A 17398-nucleotide genomic window follows, 5' to 3' on the forward strand; every position below is an offset into this window, starting at 1 on the left:
CGTACATAACATAAAAAGGGGATTTTTGGCACTTCAAGGGGGCGTATCTAGGGGGTATATGAATTTGGGGAAAATTTTTTGATGCCAAACGTTTTATTTTGGACCCCTCCACCACATCCAATAGGAAATTTGAAAAAAAAATCTAACCACTGGGGATCTTTACTGGTTAGAATTAATCATTTTGGCTTAAAATTAATCCAAGTGTTCTAGAAAAATGTAATTCATAGTGATCCACTTCAGCTGTTTATGATACGAATATGTTGCCATATTTTTTTTATACATACGGTGTTTGACTTAAATCTCGTGATAGTTTTCGATAACGGCCTGCTATGAAAATCGTTGGTCCCGAAATTAAGTAACGTGTCAATTTAATAGGTCCGTTTGACGGTAATTTTGGGGGGACGGCAAGATGTTTTTTGTATTCATCAATTTTCAAGTTTTTTGGATAAAAATGCTTTTCAAATAAGTTCCGTGTTATGACAGATACATTTTTACTGATGAAGAAAATTGAAGGTGATAATAGTTTAAATCTTTAAAACGTATTCCAATGTTTTTGATCTAACCTTTTTTTGTGATTTTCATTTCCAAATGAAAGCGGTTTCACTGCTAATAAATTATCAATATTATCACAATCCATGAATTCATAAAACAAATTTATCATGATTCCATTTTGATTGTACTCCATTTGCCTGTTTGTTGCCAAGCACAATTTTCTGTTGAACAAAGTTTTGAAGACATCTTTTATCGGAATACCTGGGTGTGTATCTAACATTTGTAAAAAGAAATTCAATAAAAGTTACAAGCATCTTCAAAATAGACTAAGATTATTTGACTAATAAAAATAATAAACAATAATAATAATATATATATATGATTGCTCGAGAATGAAAGCGAGACTTCTATTCACAACTTATTGAAATGTAACACCACCGTACAAAATATGCTGACAGTCAGCACTTTTCGTATGGCGGTATTACATTTCAATGTGTTGTGAATAGAAGTCTCGCTTTCATTCTTGTACATTCATATATATTTGACTAATAGACTAATTTTAGCAACACGTAATGAGAAAAATATGGAAAATATGAATGTTGATCTTACCTTCATTCACTTTGCCTGGAAATGTTTGTATCAATGCTATCCATATTGATAGTTCACGCACCAAAAGTTCTATAGGAATTTGAACCGACGTATATAAAGAATTACATTCGTAATTTCGAAGATTTGAATCCTCGATTACATTTTTAGAGACAGTTTCCATTGACTGAAAAATTCCCAAACATGCAATGCATATACTTTTTTTCGATCGTTTAATTGCGATTGTATCCGTACCTACGGATGTATCCATAGTTTCATTTTTATTATTTTGTGCCGTGTATAATATAATTATATTTTCAATGCTTTCATTTTGATACCGTAGTATACAAATCGAACAAAGTTCCAATTTTTCTAGATATTCACGAATTTCCAACGACGTCATTTTTCCGCCAGTATTATTGCCAACAACGTGCTCCTGTCAAATAAAATATAGATCCCTATCGGAAAATTGACATTTGTACAATTTGACATTTTGAATTGAATACACATAACACAAAAGTGTTTTTGATTCTGCTGTGTAATCATTGAAACCTAAATCTTTCGTCTGAATCATTGTAAAAGATGGAAACTATTTTGGGAATTAAAGGATCTGATTTTGTAATGCTGGCTGCAGATTGCACCCAAGCACACTCAATCATCTCCTTGAAAGAAGGTATGTCGCAAAATTATTTATTTCTTCTTTTGTTTGCTCCAATGACTTTCCAAAATTTATTTCAACCTAACCTAAGATTACTGTTTTAGACGCCAAATTTGTTGAAGTAAAAGAAACCGAATTTTATTATTTACGTTACAGATCAGGATAAAATACATACCATTTCCGACAAACTTTTAATGGCTGCAATTGGGGATACTGGTGATGCTATTCAGTTCACTGAGTATATCTCGAAGAATTTGGCATTGTACAAAATGCGTAACGGGTATGAACTAAGTCCAAAATCGGCTGCTCATTTCACTCGTAGAAACTTAGCTGACTACTTGCGCAGCAGTACTCCGTACCACGTCAATTTATTTGTGGCTGGATACGACGAAAATGAAGGGTCCGAATTGCACTATATCGATTACATTGCAAACGCTAAATCGTTGAATTATGCTGGACAAGGTTATGGTGGTATATTTGCTGCTAGTATTTTTGACCGATACTGGCACCCAAGTAAGAATATTTTATGGATAAAAAAGTCTATAAATGATTTAAATTTTATTATCATTATTTTTACAGAAATAACGCAGGCTGAAGCCTATGATATTCTTCAGAAGTGTGTTGCAGAAATACAGAAGCGTTTGATAATCAATCTCAGTAATTTCAAAGTAGCTGTTGTTGATAAAAATGGCGTGCAACGTTTGGATGACATTTCATCGAAATCTCTTTTGAACTACGTTCCATAAAAATAAATCATGAAATGATCAGAAAATTTCTAAAAAATATTTTGATACAAAAAATAAATAATCCGCTATTAATCAATGAACTCTGTTTTTTTGATATCCAATTAAAAGTGAGACAAACATAAGTATTATCGGTTTTGTAGCGTGAAATTTTATTTGCAATAAATTAAAATGTGTGCTTTTACTGTAAAATTTACATAGACATGTTACATTAAAATTAGTTGGCGATGAAGTACACATATCTATAGTATAAAATTTTAAATTTTTATTTCGACTTTTTTGGATCTTTTTTCTTCGATTCTTTGTTATTCTGTTGATTGGAACCATTTCCACTAATGTTTTGATCCTTGTTTTTCTTTGATGATTTCTTCTCTTCTGGATTATCTTGATACCTGTATTAAGATTTTCGAAAAAAATAGAACGAAAACAATGTGAACAAGAATAATCATTGCTATCTCAATAGAAGAAAAAGAATGTATCTAAATTCAAAATATATCAACTTACGCAAAAATCAACTTCAAATCTCCCTTTATCAATGCAATCAAAAGTGGAGCCCCGGCACAAGCTGGTACGAGATATAAAAGAGCCGGTTGTGCATGTCGAAATATGTGCATTACCAAAATAGTTAACATCAATCCCAAAAAATAGGCAACGTATGCGGTATAGAAATACGTTCGGGATTTTCGTTTCAAACTATTATCAAAACGAAGTAGTAAAGCAATAAATATTCCAGGGATTACAATGTCTCCCAGTCCTAACATGGCGAAATTAGTCGCATTGAAGCCGTTCACAAGAAGATCTTGAGGAAAAACTAGTTTGATTGGAGCATCAAAACTTTTTGCGACAGTAACCTTTACGTAATATTACAATAATGAATTTAATGTTTAGTAAGTAAGATTTTATTTTCCCATTTACTCACCATCACATTAGTACCAAAGACCCAGAACACATCATACACGAACAGTCCAGATAATAAAATAAGTCCGGTTACAACGTTATTTAGATGCAGTAATTCAACACCATTCACAGCGAATGCTACACCAAAAAGGTTGTTAGCGATCCAATGTTTTTTCAATAAATACCAAATACCAATAATAAGCGCAATGATTAAACAAACAATATCATGAGTTGAAAAGTCATAGTCAATGAGATCTTGCTTTTGATTTCCTTTTCCTTTTGTGAATCCAATATGATATGAAATGTTGGGAATGCTTGATGGAATTAATGATCCAATGATTGGGCTCAGTAGATGAGCTAATGCAAGTACTTCCAAAAAGAAGAAGTATGCAGTAAGCAATAAATTTATGTGATCTTTTGAAAACAATTTGAAAACGATGTAGAGTCCGAAAAGCGCCACTGAAGCGATTACAGGGAATAATAATGCATCTTTTGAATTCATTCTTTCCAATTTTTTACCGGAATCCTAAGGATTTGAGAAGTATGAGAATTTTTAAAAATTGTTTATGCAAACTCGGTAGTACGTACTAGATTCTGCGAAAGTGCCACGACACACACAAAATATCTTGATTTTATTTACCTTTTGATCTTTTTGATGTTTTACCGATCTTATTGCTCCAAAAAAAATTGGTAGCATAGCCATTATAATCAAGCTTCCATAAGCCACCGCGGCTCCTTCAGGTGAGGCTGGAGATTTTGCACCAGATACGCTATCAGTTGCATTCTCTTGCAATAGTTTTTCTGCCACATCTGCCATTTATAAATCGTTCGTGAATATTAGTTTTAATCACTAAATTTTATCAACTGAAATTCTTTCTTGTTGACAACAATATAAGAATATTATAATATTTTCAAATTTTATGAATGAAGTAGTTTTGTGTTGTTCACCGAATAAATGCCGATAAACACAATGTTCAGTGTTTGACACGCGAGCAGTGAGAGAGGCAGTTTCTTCTATTTCAATGAAAGTTGTTAATGTGTTAGTATGCCACACTATTGCCAATGAAGTGTATTGTTGGAGGTAATTTAACCCTTGGTTTACCATATTTCGTAACAAGTTTCCGAATTGTAGGACCTGTCTCTCATTGAATCACGTTGGGTTTCTTCTAAATAATTTATTTCCAGCAAATTATTATGTTAATTACATTTAATTTTTCAAATACGTAAATTAAGTATTATTTCATAGTGTTTTTAGAAGATGATTTTTGATTATATAGGAAGTTCGTGAGTATGCACGAATTTATCCGTGATTTTTCGTGATTTTCATAATAATTTATTTTGACATAAGAATCAAAAAGTGTTCAAGCTGTATTTCACACTTAATAAAAGTTAATAGTCAATTACTCTTTTTAAAAGATATGGGGTTCAAAAAAGATTTTATTTTACTTACAAAACCATATTATTGTGTCAACATATTATTGAGTTTATCTTATCTATTGGCAAAAAAAGCTCCTGGAATATGTGTATACTTGTTTACACCAAAGGAGTCCGAATGTGAACTAGATGGACGTGAAACAGAAATTTTATTTTTCTTGGCCATTGTTGTAATGATTAGAACAAGAAAAACGGGAAGTGTCACTATGATTAATTATCTTACATCTTCGTTTATTTATACGAAAATTGCAAATCTCATTCTGTGGGCATACGCAGACTATTTGTACGGTGTCATATTTGGTGTAGTCTTTATTATCACTGCATTAGTAATTCCAGAACCAACTTATTCTGGCCCAGAACATGTGACATATTTCCGTACGGAACATGCACTAGATGATGAACTAGAAAGTGACAAGAGAATTGTTTGGATAATTGCATTTTATACAGTTTGGAATCCAGCTTGTGTTAATTTTGCACCAATTTTCAGCGAATTATCAGCTGAATATAATTTGAAAAACTTTCGATTTGGAAAAGTTGACGTTGGACGATTTCCCGCTACTGGTAAAAAATACCACGTATCTGATAGTTCGTTAAGTCGACAACTGCCAACAATTATCTTGTTCAAGAACGGAAAAGAATTTTTACGAAGACCTTGTGTTGATGTCAAAGGAAAACTTCAAACATTTTTCTTCTCAAAAGATAATATAAAGGCAGCATTCATTTTGAACACTTTATACAAGGAGAGCAAGGAAAATGGAATCACTACTGATGAAAAAAAGCAAAAATAAATAACTCTACTAAACATTAGCAATCTCTTAATCTTATAAAAGTTTTCTTTTCATCGTATCTTTTCGAAGAACCAAAGTCAGATAGATATTTTTAAGTTATAAATAATCTCATGAGTTGATGTATTTGAAAATAAAGACAAACAGCAGACCTAAACACATTTCTTTTATTTATTGTTGATTTATATGTTATTTAATATTTATTCAGAATTAGTTCTTCTAATGACATCAGTGACATCAGAGACATCTAAATGTGAATATATTGTCTTGAAATTTCGAAAAAATAATAGTATTTCGAATTACTTGGCATGCAAGGTGACATGTAGGGAACAAAATTGACAGATTGTTCATCAACGCGTTTATTCGAGACTTCCGTCAGCAACATAGTTCTTTCCTCTCAGCATCATGGCCGATCAGGTACGTATTTTTAATCAAAGTGCCGTAAAAAGTAAAAAACAATGTAAAAAATGAATCACATACACTTCAAACGATGTGTTTAGTACAAAAAAGATTAGTTTTATATGAAATTAGTAAAAATATAAATCACGATCAATAAATTTTAAGAAGTTTTAATTAAAGTGCTATTCAAATTCCACGTGTTTACACTGTTTCAGCTTCTTTTCACATAGTGTACACTCATTCAAATTTTACATGTGTAGTATATCACAAAATATAGAAGATTGAAATGATGATAATAATCATGACGGTCTTCTGAATACATAAATGAGGACAAAAATGATTTATGTTGGAAATAACATTCTATTTTCTGATACTTTTTCTTCTATATTTTGTACGCAAACATAACCTATACCATGTAGGTGAAGACTATATGCACATACTGAACTCTACATACTTTTTTAATATTCATAATGTATTAATATTTGGGTATATCTTTATTGTAGACCGAACGTGCTTTCCAAAAACAACTAACAATTCCAGTTGTACGACGCAAGAATGTGTCGGGACAGCGCAAACTTCGCACCCGTCACTATCGTGAAGTTGGATTGGGATTCAAAACACCGAAAGAGGTAATTGATATAAGTTAATTTAGTTTACATTCAGAAGTTTCACTTCATCATGTTCTTTTTGTGATATCACTATTTAAATATTTACAATATTTCATCATAGGCAATCGATGGTACCTATATCGATAAAAAATGTCCATTCACGGGAAACGTACGCATCCGTGGCCGCATTTTGAACGGAATTGTGCAGAAATTAAAAATGCAACGCACTATCGTCATTCGCCGTGACTATTTGCACTATGTGCGCAAATACAGTCGTTTTGAAAAGCGCCATAAGAACATGTCCGTACATTTGTCACCTGCTTTCAGGTAATTAAAGGAATATTGTGTAATAAGGACAACTGAGAATATATCCATGTAACTAAATCTCAAAAAATCAGTGACAAAGTTTTTTAAATTTTATTTCATGAAATATATCGAAATAAAAAAGTGTCAAGAGATAAGTATTACTGTATAATGTGTTCAATTATATAACGTATTCCAAAAGATAAAACAAGCTCAGTAATCTGTTGTGAATACATCTTTTGAGTTCTTGATTCATCCTCATCGATGAAGTGAACAAAAATACATGGATATATTATCAACGATACATTCATTAATATTTTTTTTTTAAATGATGTTTTCATAATCACGACAGTCTTCATATAACAAAACTGCTGAAATTTCAAAATGAAAAAAAGCATATCTGATATTTTTTTATTATTAATTAGGATCTTTCGAAAAAAAGTCTGAGGATGAATAATTAATCGTATTTTGTACTTTACAGAGATGTTGAAATTGGTGACATCGTTACGGTGGGCGAATGCAGACCGATTTCAAAAACTGTTCGTTTCAATGTTTTGAAAGTAACAAAGGGGGCTGGATCTAAGAAAAGCTTCAAAAAGTTCTAAGCTATTTTCTTTCCAAAAATGTATTCCAGCAAATAACGAATAAATCAACAATCATCAATTTGATTAAGAAAATCAACAACTGTCTTTTTAATTTTATTTCATTTTAGTAACATGTTGTAATAAAAAAAATCTACTTTGAAATTTTCTCATTGAATACAGTTAAGACAACATGTGAATAAAAAATCGCTTTTGTTGGAAAGTAACTTGATAAAAATTTGTTGTACCTTTTTTATAATATTTTCAGACAATATATTGAGCAATCTAGATGTCTACAATCACAGTTACTGATTGCACTCTCACTCAATTTCGTCAAAAGGATGTCATTTATGTCATACTACTTTTTTTTTGAATGTATTTCACATTACAAATCAAACCATTTTTTTTTTGTATATAAACGATTAGTAACATATTTCAATGGGTAGACGGCGACACATACCTACTTACATTTTTTTCATATTAAACTCACATTTTGACAACTAAAATATTGATAGCTCATACCATAAACATGGAACTTGATCAAGTGGAAATAGATAAACTTGGTGAAAAGAAAATATGCGTTGGAATAGATTTAATTCAACAGTTAAATTGTTTGGATCATATTCAAGGTATCGGAAAAATACGAAAGAAAATTTCTACTGAGATTTCAACACTGCAAAATGTAAGAGTGATGTTTCAATGTGATATAAAGAAATCAAGAAATTGATTCCAAGTACTTTTTTTAATTACAGACATTAATTTTGAAGCGGCTGACGATTAATAATATTATATGTAGTAATTTAATACATTTTGCTTATTTAGTCAAAATTTTGAATAAAACAGAAAATGTTCAAGGGGTTGATTTTCCCATTAAAATACATGGAAGTCCGAAGGCATCAATTCGAATTGACATCGTAACAGACAATGGCAAAACATGGATAAAAGTAATTGCAAGAAATCCAATAGCTTTATGCGATATTGCATTTGGGCGCTCAAATTATGGTTCTAAAAGTGTTATCGATCATGCAAATAACTACATTGAAGCCGCAAGGGAAAATCCACAATGTTTTCAAATTCCAAAGGTATTTTTATTCAACATCGAAGGTTCGACTTTTCAGTATACTAAATTCCATTTTAATAAACAAATGCATTTATTTTCTGCAAAGATTATTTTTGATTTCGCAAATCAAATTGATGAAGAACTAAAGAGCTCATTGGAAAACTTGAATATTATAGTTCGCATTGATGGCAGTTCGCGAAATGAAATAAGTCAATCTGTTGACACTATTTCTAAATTAAACCTGGATGTAACAGCAATGATGGCTTTTGTATCGTCTTTAACTTGTGAGTCAAGTATGTGGGAATTCAATCAACCGATCTTATCTGAACAAGCTCAAGCCGAACGTCGCTCATCCACAAAAGCTTTTTTGGACAAAGTGTTTGAAGGTAGGTGTTATAAGTTTGTAAATTCACGTAACCATTAATTAAATTTGACCAAATTATGTTCAAAATAATTCAATATTAATATAATAATGAAATATTCACATGGATTTTGGATTTTGGTAATTACAGGCAAAGAATTAATAGCATGCACAACTGCGAAAGAGAGTTTTTTACGTATCTTAAGCGTAGTTGGAGGACCCAATGAACAAAAACGAGCAAAGAAATTCTTAAGATCTATTACAATACTACACGATTTGAATGAAGATGAAGAAGAATTTTTATGGTCAAGCCAAAAAAGTCGTTTATGTTTAGCTAAAAAAATTCAAAATCGAACATATAAAATATTTTCGTTTGGTATATATGACATTTTCGTATATATTATTTTTTACAAAATAATCCTAGATAATTGCTTTTTTCTGCTCATTTCAGGTATGTATCATAAAGCATTTACCGTTACGGCAAACAAAAGTGCAATAGAAGCGGCAAAAATGCAGGTAAATCATTAAAAAATTGAAGACTGAATTAAGTTCATTTCTAATTCTTATTTTTTTTTTCTAATTCTAAACAAAATCTATACAGGGTTTATCTATTCCAGCTATCATACATGAAGCTAGAGCTTTAACAGAGCAAAAACAATATACAGCTAAGAAAGTTTAATAAAAAAAGGATTTTTCCTCATGAAATATTAACAATAAAATAATAACTGCAGCGAACAGCGTTCCATCGCCTTGGTGGTATATATATTTATGTTTTCAATTTTATTTTAAATATTTTCCAATTCTCAGTTTTACTGTTGATAAATTTACTTCTAAATCAATTAAATTAGTATCACATTTTTTTTATAATATCCGTTCATTCTCCTTAGCGCAAAAAGTAAAAATTGTTTTTGTATTGACTCTATTCTTTTGCCCATATTGTCGTAGTGTGGATTCCAAGTTTCTGATCCACAAGATCAGCGTACATTAAGTACAAATTGCTGATGGACCAACTAATTGACGAAGATCCAAAGGAATTCTTTACGTAGGTTGCTCCATAATTTTTTTTAAAATGGTACTTATAGTGTTGCCCGATGTAAACCATTGTCATATTCGTAAAGTTTGATGTTTTGGTATGTATTCGTGCCCTGAACCTTTTGTCGTACGAACGCTATTTGTATTGTTTACAGTGACTGGTAAACTGCGACTCAACAAAAAAATGAATTTTACACGTGAAGATTTTCGTAAAATGATTTACTACGATTTTCGAAGTAAATTATCTCAACAACAGTGTTTCGATCGACTTCATTTGGCCTTTGGCAATGAAGCACCAACCCTTCAGACAATTTATAACTGGTACCGAGAATTTCGTTGCGGTCGTAGTTCGCTCAAAGACGAGTTTCATACAGGTCGTCCAAAATCGGCTGTTGTGCCACAAAACATCGATGCTGTCAGAAAACTGATTATGGAAGATCGTCATGTGACCTACCGTGAGATTGAGGCATCTTTGGGCATTTCATCCCACAGCATACATACAATTTTGCATGAACATTTAGCCGTAAAAAAGATTTGCTCTCGTTGGATCCCACATAAATTGACCGATGAACAAAAAATGGCTCGTGTGAGTTGGTGTAAAGAAATGCTCAAGAAATTCAATCGTGGTGCTTCAAAAGACGTTAATAAAATCGTCACTGGTGACGAATCGTGGATATATGCCTATGAGCCCGAAACGAAACAGCAGTCGACTGTATGGGTCTTCCAAAATGAAGATAACCCAACGAAAGTTGTTCGAGCAAGAAGCACTTCGAAGCGAATGGTCGCCTGTTTTTTCGGGAGAAGTGGTCATGTGGCAACCGTTCCACTAGAGGATCGTAAGACCGTCAATTCTGATTGGTATACCACCATTTGTTTGCCCGAAGTGTTTGGTGAAATAAGAAAAAACAACCACCGTCGCAAAATAATTCTTCATCACGATAATGCGAGCTCTCACACATCTTTTCAAACTACTCGATTTTTGACCGGTCAAAACATCGAACTGATGGGTCATCCACCGTACAGTCCTGACCTGGCACCCAATGACTTTTTTTTGTTCCCAAGCGTGAAGAAAAAACTACGTGGTCAACGATTTTCGACACCAGAAGAAGCAGTTGAAGCGTTCAAAACACACGTTTTGGAGATATCAGTTTCGGAGTGGCACGAATGCTATGACAAATGGTTTCATCGAATGCAAAAGTGTATCGATCATCTCGGGGAATATTTTGAAAAACAATAAAACCATTTTCGACAAAAAACAACTGTGTTATATATGTTTTTAAAAAAAATTATGGAGCAACCCTCGTAATTTCGTCTATCAAAAAAAGAACAGAAGTGATTATTTACCAGCAGAAATGGAATACAATGGTAACAGAGCTGATAATCGTTAACAAATTGCTGAAATGTTTGCCAAACATTTTTTTACGGCTTACAGTCATAATTTCTCCGAGTTTTTTGTACTGGGAAATTATGATCGGGGATATTATGTCCGCACACCCAGTCAGCACAATGATGATTGTGGATATGAGATGTACGACACACAGAAAATACAAAACATCTGTGCAGTGATTCCAGAAATTGATATCACCGAAGAACTAGTGTATGAAATTATATCTAAATTGCCATCAGATCTTGTCGCTGGTCCTGATGGAATTCCAAATATATTCATCAAAAATTGTTTAATATCATTACTAAAACCAATAACCAAATTACTAAAAGAATCACTTGAGTCAAACAGTATACCACAAATATGGAAAACTTCATACGTCCGACCAGTTTACAAAAGTGGTAACCGAAACAAAGTAGAGAATTATCGTGGGGTCGCATTGCAATGCATAGTTTCAAAAATACTTGATTTAATTGTAACGAGTCACAGATATCATTGATAACGATCAACATGGATTCATCAAGGGAAGATTAACGGTTACAAATTTAGCTGAATTCACTTCGAAGGTGCTTATTTATATTGGAAACGGCTATCAAACCGACAGCATTTATTTGGACATCGCCAAAGCTTTTGATTCAGTAAGCATTAAATTATTAATTCAAAAGTGAGACATCATGGGATTAAATAATAAATTATTAAAATGGATCGAATCGTATTTGTATGGACGTTGGACCCCATTGGGGCAACATTGTTCATCATGTTTGTCATGGATTTAACGTTTGCTGTAAATGATCAATGCATTTTATCATTTGCTGATGATACAAAACTGTCGAAATGCATCAAGTCATATGTGATTGTGACGCATTGTAAGAAAATTTGAATCAAATAGTAAATTACTTTGAAAGAAAGAAATTAAAATTGAACGTGAGCAAAACAAAAATGATTTCGTACCAACATTCACTAATATGTATATATGAATACAAAATAAACAACGAAATAAGGAGAGTAAACGTGATCAAGGATCTAGGAGTGCTGCTTGATGACCCATGGACTATCAAACGACTATATGATACTTTTGTTTTGCCGATCGTTGAATATGCATGCAAATCTGGAATCCATATCATAAAAAAAACAACCATAAGAATTGAATCAGTACAAAAACAATTCTTATTATTTACGCTCAGAAGGATGAAATGGAACAGCTTCAAATTGCCGATTTATGAACATCGTTTACTTTTTTTCAAATGATAACGCTTGAAGAGAGACGCAAAATTGCGCAAATATCTTTCATATTTAATATAATCAATGGGGATTTATCATCGAAACACATTGAGTTGCATGAGATATTATGAACCACAACACAACACTCGTTTATCACCATTGTTCAAATTGCCATGAAGAAGGAATGATTACACTTTGTATGAACCAATTAATTTCATGCTTACTAATTTTAATGATTTCTATTGCAAAACATAAAAAGACAGTAATAATAAATTAATTGATTTTGATGTTGAAATTAATACGGTCAAAAGGAGAATTGCAAATTATTTAAAACAAAATAGAGAATAATTTAGTATATTAAAAAATGGAATATTACCGAAAATTTTCACAATTTACAGATATATTGTATACATAAAATAAATATTTATTTAAATAAATCAGGCGAGGGAACGCTGTTTGTTGCAGTTATTATTATTATTATTAATTGTCCATGGGTCGACGAAATCCTTGCCGTAGAACCAAGCCAGCCTTTTTCTGGCATTTGCTATGTCATGCTCAATGTGTGGTTCAAATTTAATTTGCACGTCAAGCAACACTCCCAAGTCCCTTATTACAAAACATTTTCTATTTGAATGCTGCCTATGTTGTATTTGTATTCACACTGCAGTGATCCCCGATGATATGATATGATCTTTGTTTTGTTGACATTTAATTTTAATAAATTGCGCCCATAATAATCCGCTTCACGATCCAAGTCATTTTGAAGAATAATGCAATCATCTGTTGAGGTGATACATTTCGAAAGTTTTGTATCATCAGCGAATGAAAGAATGCATGAATTGGTCATGACGAAAGCAGATCAATAACAAACATAATGAACAATGGGATAGCCTTGACCCGTTCCAGAAGTTACTTCGATTGGGTCAGATTTGATTTCTGCAATCTTTACAATTTGTCTGCGTCCGGACAAATAAGATCCGATCCATTTTGATAGCTGCTCATTTAATCCTATGATGTCAAGCTTTTGAATTAGCATTTTCAAGTTAACCTAGTCAAAAGCCTTGGAAATTTCCAAACAGATGTCGTTATCGTTGACCTGTTTTTGATGAATCCATGTTGACTCTCGTGTACGATGATCATTAGATGTTGGTTGAGATGGTTTGTGACGATCGAATCAAGAATTTCCGATATAGTGTAAAGCAAAACCAGGATAGTTTTGAACGTTGTTTCTATCTCCGTTTTTGTAAACTAGTCTGTCAAAGGACGTTCTCCATATCTGTAGGACAGTGGCAGTCTCAAGTGATACTTTTGAAAGTTGATGATTTTGTATGGAATTTCATCAGGACCACAGACTAGATCATCAGATAGCATGCCTATTTGTTCACCAACAAGCTCCCCAGTTATTTCGATCGTTGAAATTCCTGCACAAATATCTCGTATATTCTCAATTTCTGTGTTGTCATCACTGACAATGAGACATTAAGCGGTGGAAAATTGTTTTGCAAAAAAACCAGCAATTATTGATTGTTCGCAAGAATTTATCATCCAAATAAGTCATCTCATTCGGCAGATCCTCACTTTTGAAATTCACTTGTTTGATCTATCAGCTTTTCCATTCGATTCTGTAATCTCTGAGAGCTTCGTTTATATTCCCTTCTTATTTCTTTGTAATGTTCTATCGATTCGATTGTATTTTCCCTTTTTTTAATTTGATGTGCCTCGCGGACTTTATTCCTCATCTCGATTAATGGCTTGTTAATGTATTGATATCTGCGTAATATATTTTTCATCATTTAATTTATGCGTAGCACTTCATTCCCCTTGTGAAGAACATATACTGTAATTATTTAAAGTCCTGTCCGGAAACAACGAAAATTCTCATATCTCCGTTCATGATCTTCAAAACATAACCGAAAATCAAAATCATCAAAATCTCCAACAAATTCACCACAAAAGGTCTATCAATCACAAATGTTCCATTCGAATCTAGGCGATGGTCATTACGATGATGTCGACTATGCCAATTATTTCGTTGATAATTTTCTTGTGGACCGGATAACTGTTGTGTTTGTCTTTTTTTTGTTTATTTTGTTTCGTTTGTCGTGGTATGTTTTTTGTTTGTGATGTTTTTTCATGTTGTCCTGTTGTATTATATAATACATATTATTAAGTTTTTTCGTAAACATTTCGTTGCTTTCATTCATAAAAAATAAATCGTCAAAAAGTCATTAGAAACGTATAATTTTTATACAATTATTCGAGCATCATAAAAAACGATCGTTATTGCACATATCACAAAGCGACGTTCAAACAATATTCATTTCACGTGCTCATCCTATACATGGGAAGTGAAAAAAACAAATGATGTACTTGTATAAGCGAAAATACAGTATGCGTAAATAAAAGCCGAAAACTGAACAGATCCGAAAAAATATATCAGTAAGCATTCGGTGCTTGGATATTTTGCACATGTTTCTAATATAAGCGGCACAACTGTATTTTTGAAATATATTTCAAAAACATTTTAGTGAATCGTGAGTCTAGTGAATCTATTTATAGCTTGAAAATTCGCTCAGATTTCCGATGCACCATTAGCATACTTTTAAAAGTTGTCCGTATAAAAACTCGAATGGTGAATATAAATAAATACATTGTTCTAATTGTACATTAGTTCATAGAGAATGTTGACCTCCAAATTTAAAGTCAAATTTAATGTGCATGTTTATAAAAAAAATGAATGAGTGAAAATATTGCCAAATACATATTTATTTCATACATTTTTAAAGAAAAGAAACTGATAATTCAACAAAAAAACTTTGTTAGCAGTTATAGTAATATTTTTGTGCCATAAATTTAATCAAAGGGAATATGATGAATAACGAAACCGTCGATTACGAAGACTCGGCTCGAAAATTACCAAAGCAGTTCAATTTCTGGAGAGGAATATATAATAAAGACAAAAACTACATTTTTGGGCGTACACCGAAGAACTGGGGTAATCTTCCATTTATTTATTTTTTTCATAGCATCCACTCAAAGGAATTGTTCGGAAATAATTTAAACGAAACCTAGAAACATTTAGAGCTGATCAAGATAAGTTCTTTCGAAGTTTTTACTTCTGTTTTGATTAGTAAGTAAGTTAATAATAATTCACGAGATCTTTGAATTTTTACATTATTAATGAAATTTACTCAAAAAAATATAATAATATTTCGATAGTAAATGCGATATACGAATATATTCTGTAGTTCGAATCGATATAAGATAAAAGCATTTCTTTTGCCCAATGTATACAAGCAATTATTCAACAACAGGAACTTTCAAAATTCAGTCACATTTTTCTTTGCTTGCGCAGGTAAACACTATATCAAAATATCTCTATTTCATCTTAAAAGATTCAAATAAAATTATATCATCTCATGCGTCATTGATCCATATTTCTAGTTTCACACTATTAAAGCAATTTTTTCGTTAATACACTTAATTAACACTTAGCTATAAATGAACTTTATTTATGAAAAATAGGCTAAATAAATATAAAATTCTTCATAACGATACTGATTTTTTGGGCAATTAAACTTGGTAAATTTGGAAATCATTATGCCGCAAACGTAAACTAACGAAAACGACATTACAACACAATCATTATTTAACGAACAAACAAAACTTGATGAAAAGTGACTATGAGTAGATTATAATGATAATACGAATAATCTAAAATTAACGGAGGCACATAAGACACGGACGCAAAAATTGTATAATCAGCTCCATGTGGTGAGAATATACAGTTCTTAGTGATATACACTTAGTGATATATAGTATGGTTCGATTGTCGGATAAAAAGCTGGCTTTAGTTATAATATATGGAAAAATATGTAAGATAAATATAAAATACTTCTTTAGAATTTCTCACTGTGACGCAATACTGTAAATCTGAAAATTTTCTGATATTCATTTTCAGTGACGCGTTCGTTCATATACAAACAAAATGTTAATATTGCGTTGCCTCAAAACTTAAAAGACACAAACAAAAGACGTGTTGAATGTCATTAAAAATCATAGGTAAAAATGTGCTGTTGTTATTGATTTCTATTATTTCCGTGTTGCTTACAGATGGTCATCTCTCTTGCGGTGAAAGAGGCGACGCAATATAAACATTTTGTATGAATATGAACGAATGCGTCACTGAAAATTTATGTCAGAACATTTTCAGATTTACAGTATTGCGTCACAGTGAAAACTTCAAAAGAAGTTTTTTATACTTATATCAATAGTTTTTTTAGTATGTTGATGACAAAATCCAAACGTTAGATTCTGTTTTCTCGTACCAAAAAACCCTTCGTACCAATTTTCATAGCAATTCAATGAAAAACAAATTTACTCCGAAATATCATTCTAAAGGTGGGTTCCAACCGGGAAAATTTCGAAAAATTGAACAAATTTCTGAAAATGGTTGTCACCTCGGGTCCGAATTATGTAAAATCAATAGTCAAAGTAAATCTACAGAGTAAAAACCTAGCTCATTGGAATTGATTACTAAGGAATCAAAATTCAGGTGGTCGTTCAAATACACATTTTGCCCAATTTTCACCAAATAAAAGTCTGTTGGCTTTTCAAAATGTGTGTATTAGCTTAAAATTGAGTGCACTTTCGATCTATGATGAAAAAGTCCAAGCCAATCATAGCCGTGGTCTATTATAGGAATTCCCATATAAATTTTGTGACCGAAAACACTGTCGTCCTCCCTGATTGCATTAAATCAAACTAATGTTTTGTGTTGCATCTAACAGATGGCGCTCGCATATTCGCAATAACAAAAATCCATTTAAAAAGTCTAAAAAGTACAGAAAAATAA

The 17398-nt window shown here is 31.9% G+C and overlaps 7 protein-coding genes across 12 annotated transcripts in view; 5 read left to right on the top strand and 2 right to left on the bottom strand.

Moving 5' to 3' along the window:
* Nucleotides 1-1536, bottom strand: part of LOC116346419 (putative tRNA pseudouridine synthase Pus10) — a 6551-nt gene extending 5015 nt beyond the window's left edge. Inside the window, exons 1-3 of the mRNA XM_031776459.1 lie at nt 1102-1536; nt 564-765; nt 285-494 (exon numbers count right to left, since the gene is read on the bottom strand). Coding sequence (XP_031632319.1) covers nt 285-494; nt 564-765; nt 1102-1480 — 791 coding nt within the window. The 5' untranslated portion in view covers nt 1481-1536. The remainder of the gene's footprint in view (nt 1-284; nt 495-563; nt 766-1101) is intronic.
* A 22-nt stretch (nt 1537-1558) lies between these two features.
* On the top strand, nt 1559-2561 carry LOC116346434 (probable proteasome subunit beta type-2). The gene is made up of 3 exons (XM_031776481.1): nt 1559-1750; nt 1892-2248; nt 2315-2561. The coding sequence occupies exons 1-3, from the start codon at nt 1660-1662 to the stop codon at nt 2479-2481; spliced, it is 615 nt and encodes a 204-aa protein (XP_031632341.1). The 5' UTR covers nt 1559-1659; the 3' UTR covers nt 2482-2561.
* A 43-nt stretch (nt 2562-2604) lies between these two features.
* Nucleotides 2605-4388, bottom strand: LOC116346420 (minor histocompatibility antigen H13). The gene is made up of 4 exons (XM_031776460.1): nt 4016-4388; nt 3398-3901; nt 2983-3329; nt 2605-2870 (listed from the first exon to the last, which is right to left on the bottom strand). Exons 1-4 carry the CDS (start codon nt 4190-4192, stop codon nt 2744-2746), a joined length of 1155 nt encoding a protein of 384 aa, XP_031632320.1. The 5' UTR covers nt 4193-4388; the 3' UTR covers nt 2605-2743.
* A 337-nt stretch (nt 4389-4725) lies between these two features.
* LOC116346433 (thioredoxin-related transmembrane protein 2 homolog) lies at nt 4726-5751 on the top strand. Its single transcript, XM_031776480.1, has one exon. The coding sequence runs from the start codon at nt 4794-4796 to the stop codon at nt 5595-5597; it is 804 nt and encodes a 267-aa protein (XP_031632340.1). The 5' UTR covers nt 4726-4793; the 3' UTR covers nt 5598-5751.
* A 156-nt stretch (nt 5752-5907) lies between these two features.
* Nucleotides 5908-7585, top strand: LOC116346437 (40S ribosomal protein S11). The gene is made up of 4 exons (XM_031776484.1): nt 5908-6011; nt 6497-6622; nt 6723-6928; nt 7386-7585. The coding sequence occupies exons 1-4, from the start codon at nt 6000-6002 to the stop codon at nt 7507-7509; spliced, it is 468 nt and encodes a 155-aa protein (XP_031632344.1). The 5' UTR covers nt 5908-5999; the 3' UTR covers nt 7510-7585.
* A 388-nt stretch (nt 7586-7973) lies between these two features.
* On the top strand, nt 7974-10045 carry LOC116346421 (UPF0415 protein C7orf25 homolog). Of its 3 annotated transcripts, none has more exons than XR_004201585.1 (7): nt 7974-8167; nt 8238-8589; nt 8722-8931; nt 9058-9282; nt 9358-9422; nt 9508-9662; nt 9852-10045. XR_004201585.1 is itself a non-coding variant. In XM_031776461.1 (6 exons), the coding sequence occupies exons 1-6, from the start codon at nt 8015-8017 to the stop codon at nt 9583-9585; spliced, it is 1131 nt and encodes a 376-aa protein (XP_031632321.1). In that variant the 5' UTR covers nt 7975-8014; the 3' UTR covers nt 9586-9745. The 3 variants fall into 3 exon arrangements, 1 of the variants encoding a protein (XP_031632321.1); XR_004201584.1 differs by having other exon boundaries at nt 7975-8167; nt 8238-8567; nt 8652-8931; XM_031776461.1 differs by lacking the exon at nt 9852-10045 and having other exon boundaries at nt 7975-8167; nt 8238-8567; nt 8652-8931; nt 9508-9745.
* A 4731-nt stretch (nt 10046-14776) lies between these two features.
* LOC116346430 (sodium/potassium-transporting ATPase subunit beta-2-like) overlaps nt 14777-17398 on the top strand; it is a 17804-nt gene continuing 15182 nt past the window's right edge. The window contains exons 1-2 of one of the 4 annotated variants that reach the window (XM_031776476.1): nt 14777-15077; nt 15407-15538. In XM_031776476.1, coding sequence (XP_031632336.1) covers nt 15412-15538 — 127 coding nt within the window. In that variant the 5' untranslated portion in view covers nt 14777-15077; nt 15407-15411. Of the gene's footprint in view, nt 15176-15203; nt 15539-17398 lie in introns of those variants that run through there. The other 3 variants (XM_031776473.1, XM_031776474.1, XM_031776475.1) reach the window with 3 other exon arrangements.

This window comes from Contarinia nasturtii, unplaced genomic scaffold (genome assembly GCF_009176525.2).
Source record: "Contarinia nasturtii isolate CC-2019 unplaced genomic scaffold, AAFC_CNas_1.1 Cnas_scaffold_1500, whole genome shotgun sequence".
NCBI lineage: Eukaryota > Metazoa > Arthropoda > Insecta > Diptera > Cecidomyiidae > Contarinia > Contarinia nasturtii.